Genomic DNA, 19,014 nt, shown 5'->3' on the forward strand with positions numbered 1-19,014 from the left:
ATGCGAATAAAGTTGGACATGCTTAAATATCCAACCTTATATAAAGAGCTGGGCTAAAATGTTATAACATTTTGCAAAGAAATAAAAAATCAGGCACCTGAGACTATTTAAATAGTTTCAGCTGCCTGATTTTTATATATATTCATACACACACATAATATATATATGTAATATACTATATTTATATTAATATATTTATATTAATATATATATATATATATATATATATATATATATATATATATATATATATATATATAATGTTAAAAAATATGCTATTTTTAAGAAATTTCGGACCCACAGCTCCTCGTTAAAGCCAATATTTAAACATAATATGCTCCCACCAGTCCTGAGATCTCTCTCACTCCCAATAACTGAAGCATATGTGCAATGATGGCACTTTTCGTCCTCCTTCACTTCAAAATCATGGTGATGTTTGGCGAACTTCGCGTATATCGCAGAGCTAGCATCAAGCATATTTCGCGTCCGCCCATCTGTGCAAGAGAATTTAACCCTTTAAGCATGCGCGATGTTTCAGATAGTATGGCAAGTGTAAACACATGAATCGGATATGGGTCACAGTTGAAAGAACATGTAAACGGATGGTCAAAAAAATCGGATAAAGGTGACAATTCAGAATTGGGCATCAAGATCTGCAGTGTAAACGAGGCCTCTGAGACAACTCGGTAATGCCAAGTCATATTACACCATGTGCTAACTACACGCGATGCCGTGACGTGCGATAAAAGGTATCTTTACAATGTTAATCAGAGTTTTTGTCCTAACCAGCCGCGACGGCGACACGCGACGATTCTATTTTAGAAACGGTTTCTATTTTTCTGCGACGTTAAAATTAATTAATTCACCTCAGATCTTGAAATTAAACAAATGGAATCAAGAATGTTTAAATTGTGAACAAACAAGTATGTTCTTTGTTACGGCCTAAGCCTTATGAGTGTTGTATTTGTATTTTTGTGTGTATCTGTTTCTGTGCTCTGATTAGTTTCTCTCTCTCTTCTTTCTCTTGTTAGGCTGCGCACCTGTCCCCCTAATGGCTCCTGTTGAGTATAGAAGAAGAGTGTGAAACAGAATGAGGCATATAGCCGTATAATAAATGTTTAAACTGCACTTTGCCTCACGTGTTCTTTTATGTTGCTTACCCCTTTTCCAACGAGCATTTTAAAAACACAGGTTCGTAACATCTTTGACAAAGATTGTTTTAGTTACTCGATAGCCTATGTATTTTCAATAATGTTTAAATGGTGTAATATTTGTGAATTTGATTCGCATCCATTTTCTTGCGAGTGCTGTCAAGATTACTCTCTGGTGCTGTGAACCTAATTCTATTCTCAGGATATTTTTATACCCTACAATTTATAAATGTTTAAATATTGATTGCAAAGGATGGAAATCGACCCAAACAATCTGTAAAATAGTTTAAATGTGCCTTATCCATCACATTCCGTGGCTGTTCCCAAAAAAACACATTCTGTTCATTTATTTTACTTCTTTCCAAGTACTTCCAGTTTTCTTTGTGGTTCTATTGGTGTTGTTCATAATCTGTTTGCCTCTACAAAGTACTGTATGCTTTATTAATAAGTTAAGCCTATATTGTGTACTAAATTTGGTGCTTCAATATCACTTTCTTAAGCCACATTAAGCGTATTATATGAGAAAAGAATGCTTGATTACGGTGCCGTTCTCTGTTTTAGCAGACTCGTGCATCTAGTGGTAGCAGGTTTTCTCACACAGCTGTGTGTGGATCGTGCAGGACTAAACCGGCGAAATGAAAGTCTCAAAATCCAAATGAATCAAATAGGATTGACTCAGAAACGAGTCAATGAATACACGCGTGTCGATCCACAAATGCGTGTCGATACAGGTTGTGTTTCAACAACTATGTTTCTATTTGTACAGAATGCTGCACATTCATACATTTCTAGATTTTGCACACACAAGTTGTATTGTATTAGTTTAAATGTAGTGACACACATTTGTGAATTTGTCAAATAAATGGGTGTGCACACATCAATTATTAGCATCAGGCCTATTCATTTGTAGTTGTTTGTGTGTGGCTTGTGAAATGCTTAAAAACCACGAAAGGAAAGTCTCAAAATCCAAATGAGATTGACTCAGAAACGAGTCAATGAATGCACGTGTGTCACCTGATCCACAAACGCACATCTTCTTTGTTGCATGCACAAATTATGATACACTAATACAAAAGAAAACATTTGTATTCACAAAAATGTCTCTAGTTGTACAAATTGCTACACATTCATTCAATTTTGAATTTTGCACACGCAAGTTGAAAGACATTTGGTTGTAGATAGTAAAACATATCTGCAACCTTTATCAAGTTCATGGATTATAGTGATTGCACGTGTTAATCATTTTGATACTATATTCATCCCATAGTCATGGAACAAGCGCTCCTGCTCTTAAAGGGAATGTGAGATGATGCTTTGATTGGTTTATTTCACGTTACGCCCAAACTACACCTATGAGTAATGTAGCTACTTCAGACCAACCCATTTTAGATTTGCGTCGGGCACAAGAGTAATTTATCCCGCCGATATAATAGTAACAGCGCCCGATATCCGCCCACAAAGTTACTTGCGTTTGATACTTGCGTTTCAGATCGTTAAAATAAGGGCCCAAAGTCTATAAGGAATCTGCATAAATTATTGATTAAAATGTGTATGAATTTATATTGATGATCGCTAGCCTTTCAACATGGTGGAAAAGAGAAGAGTATAGTTAAAAGAAAACAGTATTTCCAAAATGCAACATGCTTCAATTTTGGGGTCAGTAAGATTTTTTTTTTTTTAAGAATGAATACTTTTATTCAGTAAGGTTGCATTAAATCAATTAAAAGTGACAGTAAATACATTTAAAATGTTACATAAAATCTCTATTTCAAATACATGTTTTTCGTTTGAACTTTCTATTCATCAACGAATCTTGAAAAAAGAATACCACAAAAATACTAACTGTTTTTGAATGATAATAAGAAATGTTTCCATTGCAGCAAATCAGCATATTAGAATGATTTCAAAAGGATCATGTGACACTGAAGACTGGAGTAATGATGCTGAAAATTCAGCTTTGCCATCACAGAAATAAATTACATTTTAAAATATCTTCAAATAGAAAACAGCTATTTAAAATTATAATAATATTTCATAATCTTACTGTTTTTTTTAACATACTGGTAATTTACAGTTATTTTTATAAAATAAATGCAGCCTTGGTGAGCATAAGAGTTTTCTTTAAAAAATAATAAAATAAAAATCGTATTAACCCAAAACTTTTCAACGGTACTGTATCATAACTTAGCTGAGTCAGGACAAAAACAGGCAATGTTTTATATTTGAGATTTCAGAACATACGGTGCCCCTGCCTGGCATTGTGGGTAATCTACAGCACCAGCACGCAGTCACACAGGAGGAAGTGGCTTTAGACATGCTGCTATTCTGAACCTCACCAGTTTAAACAGCACACAAACAGGACTATGCCAGGAGAAGAGCTCTCTTCCTCTTCAAACCACTGAGACCATCTCTCTGTATAATTCCATTCATCTATTGTTGTGGAAAAACCTCTGAGAGCCCAAGCAATGAGGGGAGGGCAGGTGGAGGCAGAGGAACGGTCCCATCTGAAGCTGATAAAAATAAACTTCCCTACCCTACATACTGCCTGCACTCTCTGCGGGGCACATGTGTGTGTGTGTGTGTGTGTGTGTGTGTGTGTGGGCAAACGAAACATGAGTGCTACACACTCACCTTTTTCCATTCATCTCAGCATGCATGTCCATCTAATCAAATCTGGAGTTCTGATTATTTGCGTACGTGATCGTTTAAACCCTTTCCACAGGGTCCAAATATGATTTTAAGGCAATAAAATACCTAAAATCAAATCTAATCCAATTTTCATCATGTCTTTTTGCTTTCCAAGGGGAAAACTGTATTCTGGCATAAATGTTTTCCATTTCACAGGAATTTGGCGGAGTATTGTTTTAGGTGTGTGCGTTCTAACGCTGTGGCTTTATTTCTGAAGAGGATAGAGTTCGCATGCTGCAAACGCAACCCAACACCAGATTCTTGGCGTGTTTGTGAATTAAAAGCTTAATTAAAGTGAAATAAAACTTCTCTCATTCCTTCATGAGATTATAGCCGTCTTAAAACATTCACTTTGGAATGGGATAGCTTTACACTAAAAACATTATTCCATCACACAAATTTGCACACACACACGCTCGCACTGAAGTAGCCAATCTCTTGTTTCTGTACAAGTTACACCAACGTGCAGCCACAGATTCTCATGTTCTTTATGCATTTCCACACCACTTCACATTAATGTAAACGTGTTATTGTTAACCTGCCCTGGGAACTTTTGGCTCAGAGGGGACACTGATACCACCCTTGCGAGGAACGCAAAAAAAAAAAAAAAAAAGATCACGTGAGGACATTTGAAGTGGTCCTCAATATTTGAAAGGCATTTAATTCAGTAAAACCATGTTTAGCATAATATGATAATGTCAACAAGTTTCTGTGATGGTTAGAGTATACAGTAGTAAATCGCATTTTCATAGAATGAAAACCATTATGTCTTTGAGTGTTCCTTTGAGTGTAATACAAATGAATAAAATAAAATAAATAATTAAAAATTCAGCTCTTGAAAATTTACTTGAAAATTCAAGTAACAAAAGAACATTCACTTTTTACAGTGTACTTTTGTATAATAATAATAATAATAAAATTCTACAATAAACATTACCATATGAAAACTTTGTTTATATCTTAATGTCATATTAAGGTGCATTCCTTATATATTTGATCTAACTTATATTGGAAGTGAAGAGTGTACGTTTTCTTCAATCCTACCTTAAAGGTGCATTGTGTAAGAGGATCTGTTGACAGAAATGCAATATCATATGTGACCCTGGATCACAAAACCAGTCACAAGTCGCACGGGTATTTGTATGGGTCAATATTATTGATTTTTCTTTTATGCCAAAAATCATTAGGATAGTAAGTAAAGATCATGTTCCATGAAGATATTTTGGACATTTCCTACCGTAAATATATAAAACATTTATTTTTGTGAGTGAATGCAGCACAATCATGAACATAAATGGACAACTTTAAAGGCGATTTTCTCAATGTTTAGATTTTTTTGCACCCTCAGATTCCAGATTTTCAATAGTTGTATCTCGACCAAATATTGTTCTATCCTAACAAACCATACATCAATGGAAAGCTCCTTTATTCAGCTTTCAGATGATGTATAAATCTCAATTTAAAAAAATGGACCGGTTATGACTGGTTTTGTGGTCCAGGGTTACATATACATAACTATGTTTTCAGTGGTGTATAAAGACTTAATGCACAGTTATGTTTTTATTACCTTAGAATGAGCCATTTCTATCTACATACACCACGGTTCCCCCTTACATTGAAATGCGTCGACGTGTTTCTATACAGTATCCCTAAACGGACAAACGCGTTTCATCACTATGTTGTTCTTCGTGCAAGGAAGCTAGCTAAAGTCAGCGAATAAAACACTGACAATGATGAACAAGTAAGAATAATATTCGCAATAACATATCGTTTTACTGAATTATTAAGTAAACCTAATTTCTTAATTTATCTTTGTAAAGAAACCTCATCGCTTAATTGGCTACTCTCCGCTGTCTCAGACAATGACATATTTTCCTGTCGGCCACCGTAACTTCTGTTGGTTGCAATTCGCAACCTCACCACTAGATGCCGCTAAAAATTACACAGTGCACCTTTAAAATACAGACCTAACTTCTGTACAAGAAAACAATTCTTAGGCTGGATTCTCAGAGAAACTGTGAAGCATCCCTACCAGCCCAACACAAGAAAATTGGCTTTTTGGCAATGGAAGGTGAATATTTTCCAAAAAAGCTGTATAAACAAATAAATAAAACAATTTGCTGTATTTTTTGGAGTCAATTGTGCCACTGAAATCACACAACTCATCTTTAAATAAATATAAAACCAACACATTCTTGTTTTATTTTAGTAACTAATTCAAAAAACCTGCAGAATTCATAGTCTCTAAATTATGTAAAGACACTAAACAAACAAATACATACTCTCCATGAGTAATTACTTCCACATACCCACAAGCATTTTAATTGATGATAATTCAGCAAAAGATGAATCAGCCAGACTGGTGACAAATGTTCACAGGTGTGAGGTGCTGGAGGATATTAGAATCAGTCTTGGCATTTCACCAAATTGTGATAGCTCAGATCAGCCTACATACATCACAAACACACATGCACTCTCAGAGCAAAAGCACAAACACATACACATGCATATTCCCTCTCTCCATCTCTCTTTGTCTCTTCCTTCATTGTTTTCCACACAAACAGTGTGTGCATGCCTGTAGGTGTCAGTGTTTGATACAGCGAACAGCTCTAGACGTCTGTGTGCATCTGTGTTCGGGCAGATGAGAGCTCTGGGTGCTTAAGAAGCCCCCTGTGTGTTTGTGCATGTGTGCGTGCTGGATCGAGTGTGTCTGTCGCCTGACAGTCACACACCGCGGTTCATATAGAGCTCAGCTTCCACCAGCCAGCTAATGAGGAGCTGTCAGTGCAATTAGAAAGCTGGCAGAGAGAGAAATGGCTCACTTTCATACAGCCATCTGCCCTGACTGTTAAACCTCTCTCTCTCTCTCTCTCTCTCTCTCTCTCTCTCTCTCTCTCTAATTACAGAGGGAGGCTGGAACGAGCTCTTTCATTTAAACACTCTTACTGTGAATTCACTCTTGACAGCTCACTTCATCACGAACACCAATCGGACGGGAAGAGTTGTAATGTTTTAACATAACCGCATCGTTAAAAACAGCCACCTTGCGTTATACAGTCTGCAATTATAATAACACACTCCATCAAAACACTGAGAATCTTATAAACAATTTACTCTAACTTAGAGCAACAAAAAGTGGAGGAAAGTACAGTATATTTACACGCAGAGAAGAATATGAGTGATCAGTGGTTCACGACCCAATAATATTCTGATAGGGTCACTGTCAAACAAAACTGTACAGAAATAATAAAATGGAACATCATGCATAGTTATTATAGCAAAATAAATAGTCTCATCAGCTTCTGAAAGAGGAGATAACATTTCCTATATCTGTTGTTAGTATTAAAACCGCATATCCAATTAATTTCTACGATATTATGGTGCAAATTTGGTATCACTTGCCAGCATGGATGTTCTCATCCTCAAAACAATGAACAAAACTAAGCAAGGTGAAAATACTTTATTAAATAAATTATGAATTACAATTGGTATTGGGTTGGTTACTGAAGCAAAACCACTGCGATCATTTACAATTGACTGATATTAATAAATTAGATTTAAAATGTGCAGTATATACATTTTAATAAATAGTTTTGGCTGTATTTTTGGCATATGAAATGTAGGTGTGCTAGCTAACATTCCCACCTGTGCATCCAGACAAACGCATTCAGCCCAAAGGTTTTGCAAACACACACACACTCAACTACACATGCCTGAATTAACCTGTGCATGAAACTCAACAAATAAATCACAAAATAGTGTGATGCATAATATGTCTCAATCCTAAATACATTCATACATATAGTTGAACCCTTCCTTCTAACATACTGCTATGAATTAAACTGTAAAAAAGAAAATAAAGAATGCTTTAAGGCAACCTAATAAAAATTATGTGGGAACAGCTAAAATAATCAATGATCAAGTTAAATATATTTGTTTAATATTACTGAATTAGGTTATACCAACAAAAGTAATATTTAAGGGTCAGGTCAGGCAGAAATAGTGCCTTTAACTATTGTGCAGATACACTTTTTAAGGTTAAATGTTGCAAATAAAAAAAGAAAGAAAGAAAAGGGCAATTTTTTATCACTTGAAAGTTTTTTTTTTTTATCATAAAAAAATGTATCATAATGAATCATCTGGTGCTACTTCAATCTGTCATTTCACCCCTCACACCACCCGAACACAAAACACCATATTACTTTCAATACCACCACTCTAATATTTTAGTTATTAATAATGAAAGCAAATTAAAACCTAAAACTCCATATGTCTCCAGCTCGTTTTCATGCTTTCAAAAACATCTTTCTAAATTACCCACCATGCATAATTAAACCATGTGAATCATATCAATGAAATATCCCCCAGAAGCATCCGGACAAGAAAGCATCTCCAACACAGACTGAACCTATCAAACTTTAACAAGCAAAAAGATCTGCTCTTCTAAGATTCCTCAGTCATTCTGACTGATTTTGATTTCTCTCCTTTCCAGAATCCCAACAGCAGGAGGTGACTGACCTTTATATGAGAGTTTGAGCCGGGGTACGTTGTTCTTGCTCCTCTGTGCATCGGTTCCTCTCTCCGGCACGCCGAGTGCCCACAACAGCAGTACAATCCCCCACAGGTAGTCCATGTTCTTCCCTGTCTGCGTGCAGTCCCGTGGCCTCTGGTAAACACTGTGTTTCAGCAATCCAGTCCTTCGGAACGCCACCTGAGGATGGAGCAGGTGTGTCTGTGTGTTGAATAAGTCAGCGCGTGTGAACCACACAACGATCACATCTCTCCTGGTGAAGCAGCCACAGGACCATGAGTGTCCACACCACTCACTGTTTCACTTTCAAAGTGTGTTTGTTCTGTTCCTGTGGTTGTTTATCTCCTAGATGTTGTGAGCTCTTCCTCTCTGACTTTTAAATAGTAACTTGGCTGAGACTAAACTCAACTGAAGCTTGGTGAAGCCCTAAGCACTCTTCTGTTGCTCTCTCTCTGTGTCTCTCTGCAAAGCTCAGCGCGCACACAGTCTCAGCGCAAGACTGAGAGAGAGCAGAGCCAGCTGAGAAAGACTGTGAGAGAGAGAGAGAGAGAGAGAGAGAGAGAGAGAGAGAGAGGAGAGAGAGAGAGAGAGAGGAGAGAGAGAAGAGAGAGAGAGAGGAGAGAGAGAGAGAGGGAGGGCTGTACTTCCAGTAGAGGATCCTCTAGGTATACTGTTTTTTCCTACTTCCACATCCCACACACTAGGCAAGCTTATTTCCGCCAGGGGGGGAAATAAAAAGAAGGTAATTGCAAGTGTATATCTCACAATTCTGACTTTTTTCTAAACTCACAATTCTGAGAAAAAGTCAGAATTGTGAGTGATAAAATTCTGAATGTATCTCTCAAAAAGTTTTCTTCTCATAAATTTGAGGTATAAACTTGCAATTGAAAAAAAAATAGAATTGTGAGATGTAAACGTAATTGTAAGGGGAAAAACTTCAGAATTGTGAGATAAATAAGTTACAATTACCTTTTGAATTGTTTTTATTCCGTGGATGAAACAAGCTTCCATACACAAACACACAGTCGCACAAAGTTGCACTTACTGACATGTGTGGAGTAGTAGAAATTTTAACTTATTTAAATATTTTATATCATAAAACTCACAATTGTGCAAAAACATTGTGAGATAAAAAAGTGCAATTACCTTTTTTTCCATGGCGGAAACAATAAAACAAAATTGAGATATGGAATCTCAGAATTCAGAGGAAAAAACTAAAAGTTGTGAGATTTTATTTCACAATTGTGAGTTTATAACTCGCAAAAAAGTCAGAATTGCAAGATATAAACTTGCAACTGTGAGATTAAAAAAAAAAAAAAAAAAAAACAGTAACTTTTTTATTTTTTTTATTCAATGGTAGAAAGCAAGCTTCCATAAACACACACACACGCATGCACGCACACACACACACACACACGTCTGGTTTACTATATTTGTGGGGACTCTCCATAGACTTAATGGTTTTTATACTGTACAAACTGTATATTCTATCTCCTTACACTAACCCTACCCCTAAACCTACCCATCACACAAAACTTTCTGCATTTTTACATTTCCAAAAAAACTCATTCTGTATGATTTATAAGCTTGTTTACCCATGGGGACCTCAATTTAGGTCCCCACTGTGACACGAGTCTGTGTGCATTCAGGTTGAAGTCCCCACCGGGATAGAAAAACATCAACACACACACACACACACACACACACACACACACACACACACAAAGTTGTTCTCAATCCACAACAATAATTCTGCCATTGGAGGGCAAGTGAAGTAGTAGAAATTTCCTAAAATCACTCATATTTAAACTCGCAATTGCGCAAAAAAAATTGTGAGATAAAAATTTGCAATTTCCTTTTTTCCATGGCGGAAACAATAAAACAAAATTGTGCTATGTAATCTCAGAATTCAGAGGAAAAAAGTAAAAATTGTGAGATTTAAACTTAAAACTATGAGATAAAAAGTCGCAATAACTTTTGTATTTTTTTTATTCAATGGAAGAAAGCAAGCTTCCATAAACACAGACATACACACACACACACAGTCAAAGTTGTACTCACTCCACAAGAATCATTCTGACATTGGAGGGCATGTGGTATAGTAGATATTTCCTAACCTCACTGTCAAGGTTTCACACTGTCACAGAACAAATTTTACGTCCTACTCGAGACATTAGGAAGTTGTCCCTTCCTGTCCCTGTCTCGCACTGTTCTCTGCCGCCCAGGAGTCAAAAAACACTAGCCGAACTCCACCCTCACACCAGACGTTTATTTTTAGCACGTCTCCTCGTGTGAGGTAGGAGTATGGCAGGAAGGATGATATTCCATGTTTAAAGAGAGGCTGGTCAGGGAACTTGTGGAGTTAAAGGGATAGTTCATCATTTACTCACTTTCTTATTTCATATTGGTCATTCAGCTCCAAAAGAACCGTATAATATCATACAAGTTGAACCATGTAACTTGTGTTTAAAGGTCCCGTTCTTCGTGATCCCATGTTTCAAACTTTAGTTAGTGTGTAATGTTGCTGTTAGAGCATAAATAATGTCTGTAAAATTATAAAGCTCAAAGTTCAATGCCAAGCGAGATATTATATTTAACAGAAGTCGCCTACATCGAACGGCTCGTTTGGACTACATCCCTTTACTTCCTTCTTTAATGACGTCACTAGAACCGTTTTTTGACTAACCTCCGCCCACAGGAATGCTCCCTCAACTCTACCGAAATTCGTTTATGTAGGCTACTTGCGCACTTCTTATAACTTATTGTGTTTACTCAGCTCTTACGGTGATTTTCTGAAGTAAAACTGACGCTTCATCTTTTGTGTGATGTACAATAAACTTTATTAAACTCATCAGTATACGTTTGATCATCATTCAGACAGCAGACGACAAATACGTTATAATAACCGTAATTAAACTACTAAACTATACCTGTTTCATCTCTATACAGCACTCTGACTCTGTAGGCATTATTGTCCGACTCGAAATGAACACCGTTACTGAGAGTTTCTGATATTATCATCATTCCGTGAGATTGAATTGTCCTGAGAGACTGTGCGCGAGCTCATGAAGCTCCGCCCCCTGGGTTGTCCAGCAGCAGCTTATTTGCATTTAAAGGGCACACACTAAAACAGCTCGTTTTTCTGAGCCCCAAAAAATGACAATTTAAACATGCTGTAAAAAATGATCTGTTGGGTATTTTGAGCTGAAACTTCACATACACACTCTGGGGACATCAGAGACTTATTTTACATCTTGTGAAAAGGGGCATAATACGGGACCTTTAAGACGTTATTCACTGATAATCCTCTCCTGTGATGGAGCTGACTAATCTCATTTGCACTTTTTAATAAAAAAAAAGAAATCACCTTTAATCATGCCACACAACATAAATATAAATAAATATTTGGGAAACAAATACTTTTATTCAACGAGGAAGTATTAAATTGATCAAAAGTGAAAGTAAAGGCATTTATAATGTTGCAAAACATCCCAATTTCAAATAAATGCATTAGCATTTGTTCCTATTCATCAAAGAATACTTGAAAAAAAAACCGATCACGGTTTTCATAAAAATGTTAAGCGGCGCAACTGTTTTCAAAATTTATAATAACTACAAATGTTTAAGAATAGAGAGGAAAAAAAACTTCCACTTTTACCGACCTCAAATGTTTTAAAATATATAAATAAAAATCACATTTTTACTTGTGTTTTGCTTGAAAAGAGTGCCTGGGACATTCTTTCTCTTTTCACATCCCACAGAAGAAAGAAAATAACAGGGAAAAGATGACATTAGTGTGGGTAAATGATGTGCATGTTTGATTGGCACCAGTTGCTTTGACTCCGCCCACTCCACCCCAAAACCACTGACCTCATTATCTGTGATTCCTCCCCCACAAAACACACCTCTTCTAGAAGACAATGGAGCAGTCCTTTCAGCTTGATCTCTTTTTAATATCCCAGAGCCATGAATCTGCCTATTGTAACACGATAATGTTGAACTACAGGCCACCAGACTTCTCTTCATATTTCTGTTTGGCACAAACCACACAGGGCATGAATACTTCAGTAATTGGGATTTAATAGGTTTTGACAAACAAGCTTGCGATTGACAGTACAGTCCAAAGCTCTCAGCAACTGATGTCATATGAGAGCAAAGAGACAGAACACTGGGAATATCTTACATTACATGATATAATTACCTTCTCTAGAAATTACATAATATAGAAGTATTATACTGGTCAAAAAGACTGGGAATATCTTACATTACATGATATAATTACCTTCTCTAGAAATTACTATTATACTGGTCAAAAAGACTGTAAAACTTCATTTATATATACATATTAAAGATTTGATATTGTTTTTGTTTTTCATTTATAAGTCTCGCTTTCCAAGGCTGCATTTATTTGGAGAAAAATACAGTAGAACAGTAATATTGTGAAATATTATTACAATTTAAAAGTTATTGTTCTGTTTATTCTAAACGCGTTGTTGTCTGCAGCTTTAAATGCTCAAGCTCTTTAAAATCTGGTGGATTCTGATTGGCTGTCAGTATTTTTATTGTTCATCAGCTAAAAAAAAAAAAAAAAAAATCTGAAAGTGATTCCAACAATATTGTTTCTCTGTTCTGTTATCTGATCTGTTATAGTTGTAAGGTGTGGACTCTAATCTTTTATATTTAAAACGATTTTTAGAACTATATCTTTATCATTATAGTTATAGCCCTTGGTGTGAATGGGCCTTTAGTGTGAATGGGCTTTTAGTCTTAACTTTTTGCTATTAGACAACACAATGTTTTGCTGACTGTTTGAATTTGTATGTGATTTTGTCATAATGAGAAATGCCAGCTATAAGAATTGGCTGAGGAGACTAAACTCTGTTTAATTCAAATTGATGTGGAGTCATGATAAAGTAGCAAGTGTTTGCCTGCTATATAAAGGTTTGGACAGAGAGTTTGCTAATGGGTAAATAATGAGGCAGGCATGCAGAGCGAGAGCGGCAGTCTGCCAAGTTAGTTCAAGTGGTGTTCAATTTTCATTAAAGTTGCCTCCTACAACAGTGAGCTCCCCACTGACTCTCCATCTAATTGATGTCTCCTCCCAGCGAGACACACAAATTCAAGCAATTGAACTTCACACCTAAATATACACTTCAGATTTTACTACTGAACTAAATAGGCTTAAATCATCTATCTATCTATCTATCTATCTATCTATCTATCTATCTATCTATCTATCTATCTATCTATCTATCTATCTACACTGTAAAAAATTTATTGTCAAATTAACAGTAACTTACTGGCAACAATTATCCAGTAGTTGCTGTATTTCATTCAACAGTAAAATTACTGTAACACTAAATACAGTACTGTTAAGCATACTGTAAAATTAAATACATTATTTTACTGTAATTTTTACCACATTAAAGCACAGTATTACACTGTTGATTTTTAATAATACTGTATAGTATTATACAGTTATGAAATGTTATTTTATTTACTTTTATAGTGCTACCGTGTTACCTGTAGAATATGTAGAAAATCTGTAGGAATATTATTTTAACTGTTAATGGGAAATAGAAAAAAATAACAATTGAAGATTTAACTGCACAACAAGGTTTATTGTGTATTTTTAAACAATACATTAGTAATAATAATGTAATATAATACAACAATAAAAATCTGTTTTAAAAGAAGACTAATGAACAATATATATTTAATAATTAAGATCAGTGAAGAATTAATGTATTTCAATTCATGCAAAAATGATCCTGAACAGGTAAAAAAGAAACTTAGAAAGAAAGCAAGACAGGTGAGGATGAAGGCCAGGTGAGGAGGGTAGTGATGGTGTCAAGTGGAAGAAGAGAGACAGCACTTCTGATAATCCTGCAAGGAATGATAAGCACAAATCAATCAGAGGCAAAACATACAACTAATAATAATTAAAAAAAAACTAACTCACATTATCAACACCTTTTTAGAAGAATTTGTTTTGCCTATGGTATCCACATTATTTTTCACGGAAGAGTGGGTACAGCCATTTATAAATGAAATGTGTCTGGCTTCCGGTGTCATCCGCTTACAGTTATTTCTAGCAGTACAAAAAAAATTGTTATGCTTCTTGATATTTTGATGTATTGAATTTGTCATAATTGTAAACAACAATTAATGGCCTTCTTTCAATTAATTAAACAAATATTTTTATCATTTACAGCATTTTGTTATTCATCTCATTATTTCCATATAGCGGCTAATGAACCGGAAGTCTCGCACATTCACAGAAAATAGCTTAGGTAGGCTACTTCAGTTTTTACATTGAAGAAACACGTTCAACATGGATACGCAAACGGTTTTCTGTGGTAACGAACAAATACCCGCCTATAAAAGAGAATGAACATGTCCTGTATCAGAAGCTGAAGTAATAAATATTGAGAAGGCAATGGCCCGTATTCTATATTTCTGACTCCAAACAATTGGCCACTGATCAGGGCTGCGTTTCCCCAAAGCATTGTAACCTTAAATTGATTATAGACAATTACCACCAATGGTCTCTATGATCAATTTAGGCTTACGATGCTTACGATAGTCAGTTCCTTTCATAGATATGTCTGTCGACTTAATGCTTACTAATTTTAATGATGAAAAAGACGTGCGTGAGTTCACGCCGTGAGAGGTGAATGTGAATGCTGAGTGGCAGCGGGATAGATTAAATTAACGCAGATATGAGGTGTGTATAATTTAAACTAAATAACTCCCACTCGATAAGGACTAACAGTAGCTGCTGATCATTTGTCTTGTGTTCGATTCTCGATTTTGAATCAAATTTCATTTAGATATATGAATAGATTTGATTTTAGATTTGATCATAGATTTTAAATCTATTCAATGCATATATCAAATTGAAATTTGATTCAAAAGAGAATTCCCAATTTCAAAAGTACCGCTTTTGAATCAAATCGTGACCCAAAGAATCGATTTGAATCGAATCGTTGAATCAAAAAGATTCCCACCCCTATTATATTTCATTATATTTTTACTTTACCTGTTGTCTTCAATATTTAATTTATGTTTGAGAACATTTAAAACTTAAATAAATATTTGATATTGATTGTAATAATTATCAATACTAACTGATATGAAACATTTTATCAAGATGATTTTGACCATATCACTCAACCCTATTTTTTTTACAATTATAATATATAAAAATACAAATTATTTGACTTATACAAGGCATATTTGTTAAATGGAAACTGTGAAGGGAACATAATTACATTTTAAAACAGACTATCAATTTGAAAAATGTATGGTTTAAGTCATTTCCACCCTTTCTGGATTTTTCTAAATACAGATTCAGACACAAATCATTTCTACAGATATGGGCTCCACTGCACATCCCTAATATTACTCTTACCTTAATGATTTTGCCAATCATATTCTGCAATGTCCCTGATGTAGGATGCAACGTGTGGATTCAAGGCCATGGTCTTCCTCCGAACAACCTTCCCACTCTTTCTGCTCACCTGGAACTGTGATGTTCATTTCGAATTTTCAGGATTTATCCTGACAAGAAACCTGTAAATACAAAAAAATATATATATATTTTCCAACTGAATCAAGAGTGATCACAATATGTAGCATAATCTGTAATAAGTCACATCACAATAGGGGATATAAGCTCTAAACCATCACCAAAAAGCCATTGGTGTTTCTAAAAGAAATCAATTTGTAACAAAAGTGTATGAATGAACCATACTGTCTATGGAATGAACACTGACTGAGGTAACTGCACAAGGTCCTGGCAGATCGCCAGGTCAGGTCCTCACAGACGTGTAAAAGAAAATTCTGATTTAGCCGAAAATAAGCGCGAATAAATCAATAAGAGGAATCGAAAATGTAATTTTATAACAAGAATCCGAGTCCTTGGGTATCCAATTTCAGGATACATTGATCGATTTTCAATTCCCAACAGTATGATATGTAAAATAATAAACGCGCAGGCGTTTCCACCGACTTAAAATGGTCAATAACAAAATTATTAGATCATTCTGACCTTATAAGAGGCTACATGTGCAATCTATGTTCATAAAATCACATTTATTAATCAAGTAGGCTAGCTATCAACATAAAGGAAATCCGCTTATGTTCTTTAATGCCTGTAACGTTAAGTCAGAAGCCGCGGGCAGTTCTTCTAAACTAACGTTAACCTGCCACTACTTAGTTTGCATAAAAACATATAAATATTCATCACTAACCAGATATTTATGGCGAACACTTCGCCGACCGACACAGCGACGGGATGCAAAGGCCTGCGCTCTCAAAGTTACTCAGGGAACTGAAGATTCATAAAACGGCAGCTTGTGGTTATTTTTCGCGGTCATTTCGTACTACTGTATTTAAATTTACAGTAACATGTTCCAAACTACATTGAAACCTATCATATTGTACACAGCTTATAGTAAAATGTTGAGAATAAATATCGAACTCGTGGTCAGCCATTCTCTAAATAACTTTAAACTTTAACTTTAACTTTTCTAGAATCCATGCATATAGCCTAAATATTAAGATTTATTACTTACCATATGACGAAGTTCCAGGTCGGCAGAAACGACAGCTCTGATGCACTGACTCAACAGAAAAACTCATTCAAATGCGCTCTCATGCCCCCCACTGACAGAAATGAAGACTGTTAATGGTCAACCAGTCCTTCAAATGTTTTATGTAAGGATAATGTTAACAAGCTAGCAATTTTACTTGTGGAATTGTGTGTGGTGTTTTTCGCGGCCACTTTGCACTGCTGTATTTAGCTTTACAGTAACTAATAATTTCCCAGAATGCATTGAAAATCTACAGTAAAATACTGTCAACTGTGTGCACAGTACATAACTGTTGAAAATACACAATAATACTGTGAAAGCAACAAAATCTACAGTAACATAATGTACATAGGTTATACAGCAAGAAACTGTTGAGAAAAACAGTATAATGCTGTGAAAACAACAGAAATCATTTACAGTGTATCTATCTATCTATCTATCTATCTATCTATCTATCTATCTATCTATCTACCTATCTACCTATCTATCTATCTACAGTATCTATCTTGAACCATATTCCTGCATGACTCCAGGGTCCAACTATTACACAACATAATTTAATGCCACTCACTCACACAAGGCCAGCGTGGCGTCATACAGTGTTGTGGTCTTTTCTAGCGAATCTCACATTGGAATCAGATGACCAAGGGCCTGAGGTACATCTTAATATCAGATGAGAAGGATGAATGTCTATGGAAAGCAAACAGAGTATGCCTGTAATTCTGTTTCAAGAAAAAAAGGGACATTCGTTGAACATTTCTGCCTTGCATGTCTCACAAATGCTGCACCAGTAAATAGGCATAATTTTAGATTCTGTGTCAAAACATAAATATGAATAAAAGTAAAATAAAAATGTTAAACTTGGTGTTTAATGCAAAATCAAGTTTGGGGTTTATGGGGTGTCGGTTTGAGGTACTACCGGCAGTGAGGGGGCTTGCTGAGTCCTTTTTAGGGATACTCGTCCATTTTTGTGCCTCAACTGGCACTCAGCTCTTACCTGTAGCTCTAAGAAGCTGTATCATGTGCAGTGGCCACGCCCCGGTAAATTGTCTCGGAGATGGGCAAAACCTGGTGAGGTTAGCTACCAGGTCAAAAACCCGCTGTGAGTTTGGGATTAGCCTATTCCAGCATGTGAAGACGACATCAGCAGAGGGGGGCAGAAGACGTCAACGCTTGTGGTAAGCGAAGGGCATGGTAAGGCTCATAAGGAGTCATGGCCATCCACAGAGCCTGAAGAAGGATGGGCACTGCCAGGTTTTACTCTTGGCCCAAGACACACCACAAATGATGATAAACAGCTCTCCAAATGCCATACAGGATCTTCCATTGCCTGGGAAAACCAAGACCCTGCTGTCCGCTCCTCACCAGGATGCGATAAGTATGCTACTGGCAGGCCCGTCGCGACAAGGCAGGCAAACCAAGCAATTGCTTGGGGCCCCGAGCTGGCCTGGGGCCCCAAGACAACGACTGGTTAAGAATAAAATGCAACGACAAACTGTGTGAGCGCCCCTTTGATGGTCAATGCAGTAAAGTGCAATGACACTGTTATCGGGATCCCCCTCAAGGGGGCCCCCCTCAGTAGTCGCTGACAGCAGCCAGCCAACCACGCGATCTCTGCCGCCGCAAAATACAAAACCTCCTCGGCAGTCATCATTAAGCGGAATTATGCTTCAGGAAGCCAGAAAAGAATGAAGAGAAAGGAAGAGGAGGATAAGAAAAAACAAGATAGTGGTAAGTAGGGGTGTAACGATACACGTATTCGTATTGAACCGTTCGGTACGAGGCTTTCGGTTCGGTGTTCGGTACGCATTTTCAAACCGAACGGTTCGTTGGATCATTTTTCCTGCCGACCAAAATTTCGTTATTTCAAATGTAGGCGGGTCGCGCGTGGCAAGCGCGCTCATAATGTAGAGATGCCGGCGCGACTACAACATTGCCCAACATCAAATGGCAAATGTAATGTAAGCGGAACGAAACTGAGCTACTCGTTATTGTGTGGTTGAAGGACCGTTGTTTATCAGTTTGGACCAGTGCAGCGCGAGACGAT

The 19,014-nt window shown here is 36.3% G+C and overlaps 1 protein-coding gene and 1 long non-coding RNA gene across 4 annotated transcripts in view; both read right to left on the minus strand.

The window, feature by feature from the left end:
* Positions 1–10,569, minus strand: part of sema3ab (sema domain, immunoglobulin domain (Ig), short basic domain, secreted, (semaphorin) 3Ab) — a 52,103-nt gene extending 41,534 nt beyond the window's left edge. Inside the window, exons 1-2 of one of the 3 annotated variants that reach the window (XM_081372570.1) lie at positions 10,432–10,569; positions 8,358–8,550 (exon numbers count right to left, since the gene is read on the minus strand). In XM_081372570.1, the coding sequence (XP_081228696.1) occupies positions 8,358–8,472 (115 nt within the window). In that variant the 5' untranslated portion in view covers positions 8,473–8,550; positions 10,432–10,569. Of the gene's footprint in view, positions 1–8,357; positions 8,909–10,431 lie in introns of those variants that run through there. The other 2 variants (XM_081372571.1, XM_081372569.1) reach the window with 2 other exon arrangements.
* A 3,358-nt stretch (positions 10,570–13,927) lies between these two features.
* Positions 13,928–17,012, minus strand: LOC308694813. Its single transcript, XR_014030644.1, has 3 exons — positions 16,950–17,012; positions 15,785–15,945; positions 13,928–14,256 (listed from the first exon to the last, which is right to left on the minus strand). It is a non-coding gene; the product is annotated as an uncharacterized lncRNA (long non-coding RNA).
* Between the last annotated feature and the right edge of the window lie 2,002 nt (positions 17,013–19,014).

Source organism: Scardinius erythrophthalmus, assembly GCF_964197995.2.
Source record: "Scardinius erythrophthalmus genome assembly, chromosome: 8".
Taxonomy (NCBI): Eukaryota; Metazoa; Chordata; class Actinopteri; order Cypriniformes; family Leuciscidae; genus Scardinius; species Scardinius erythrophthalmus.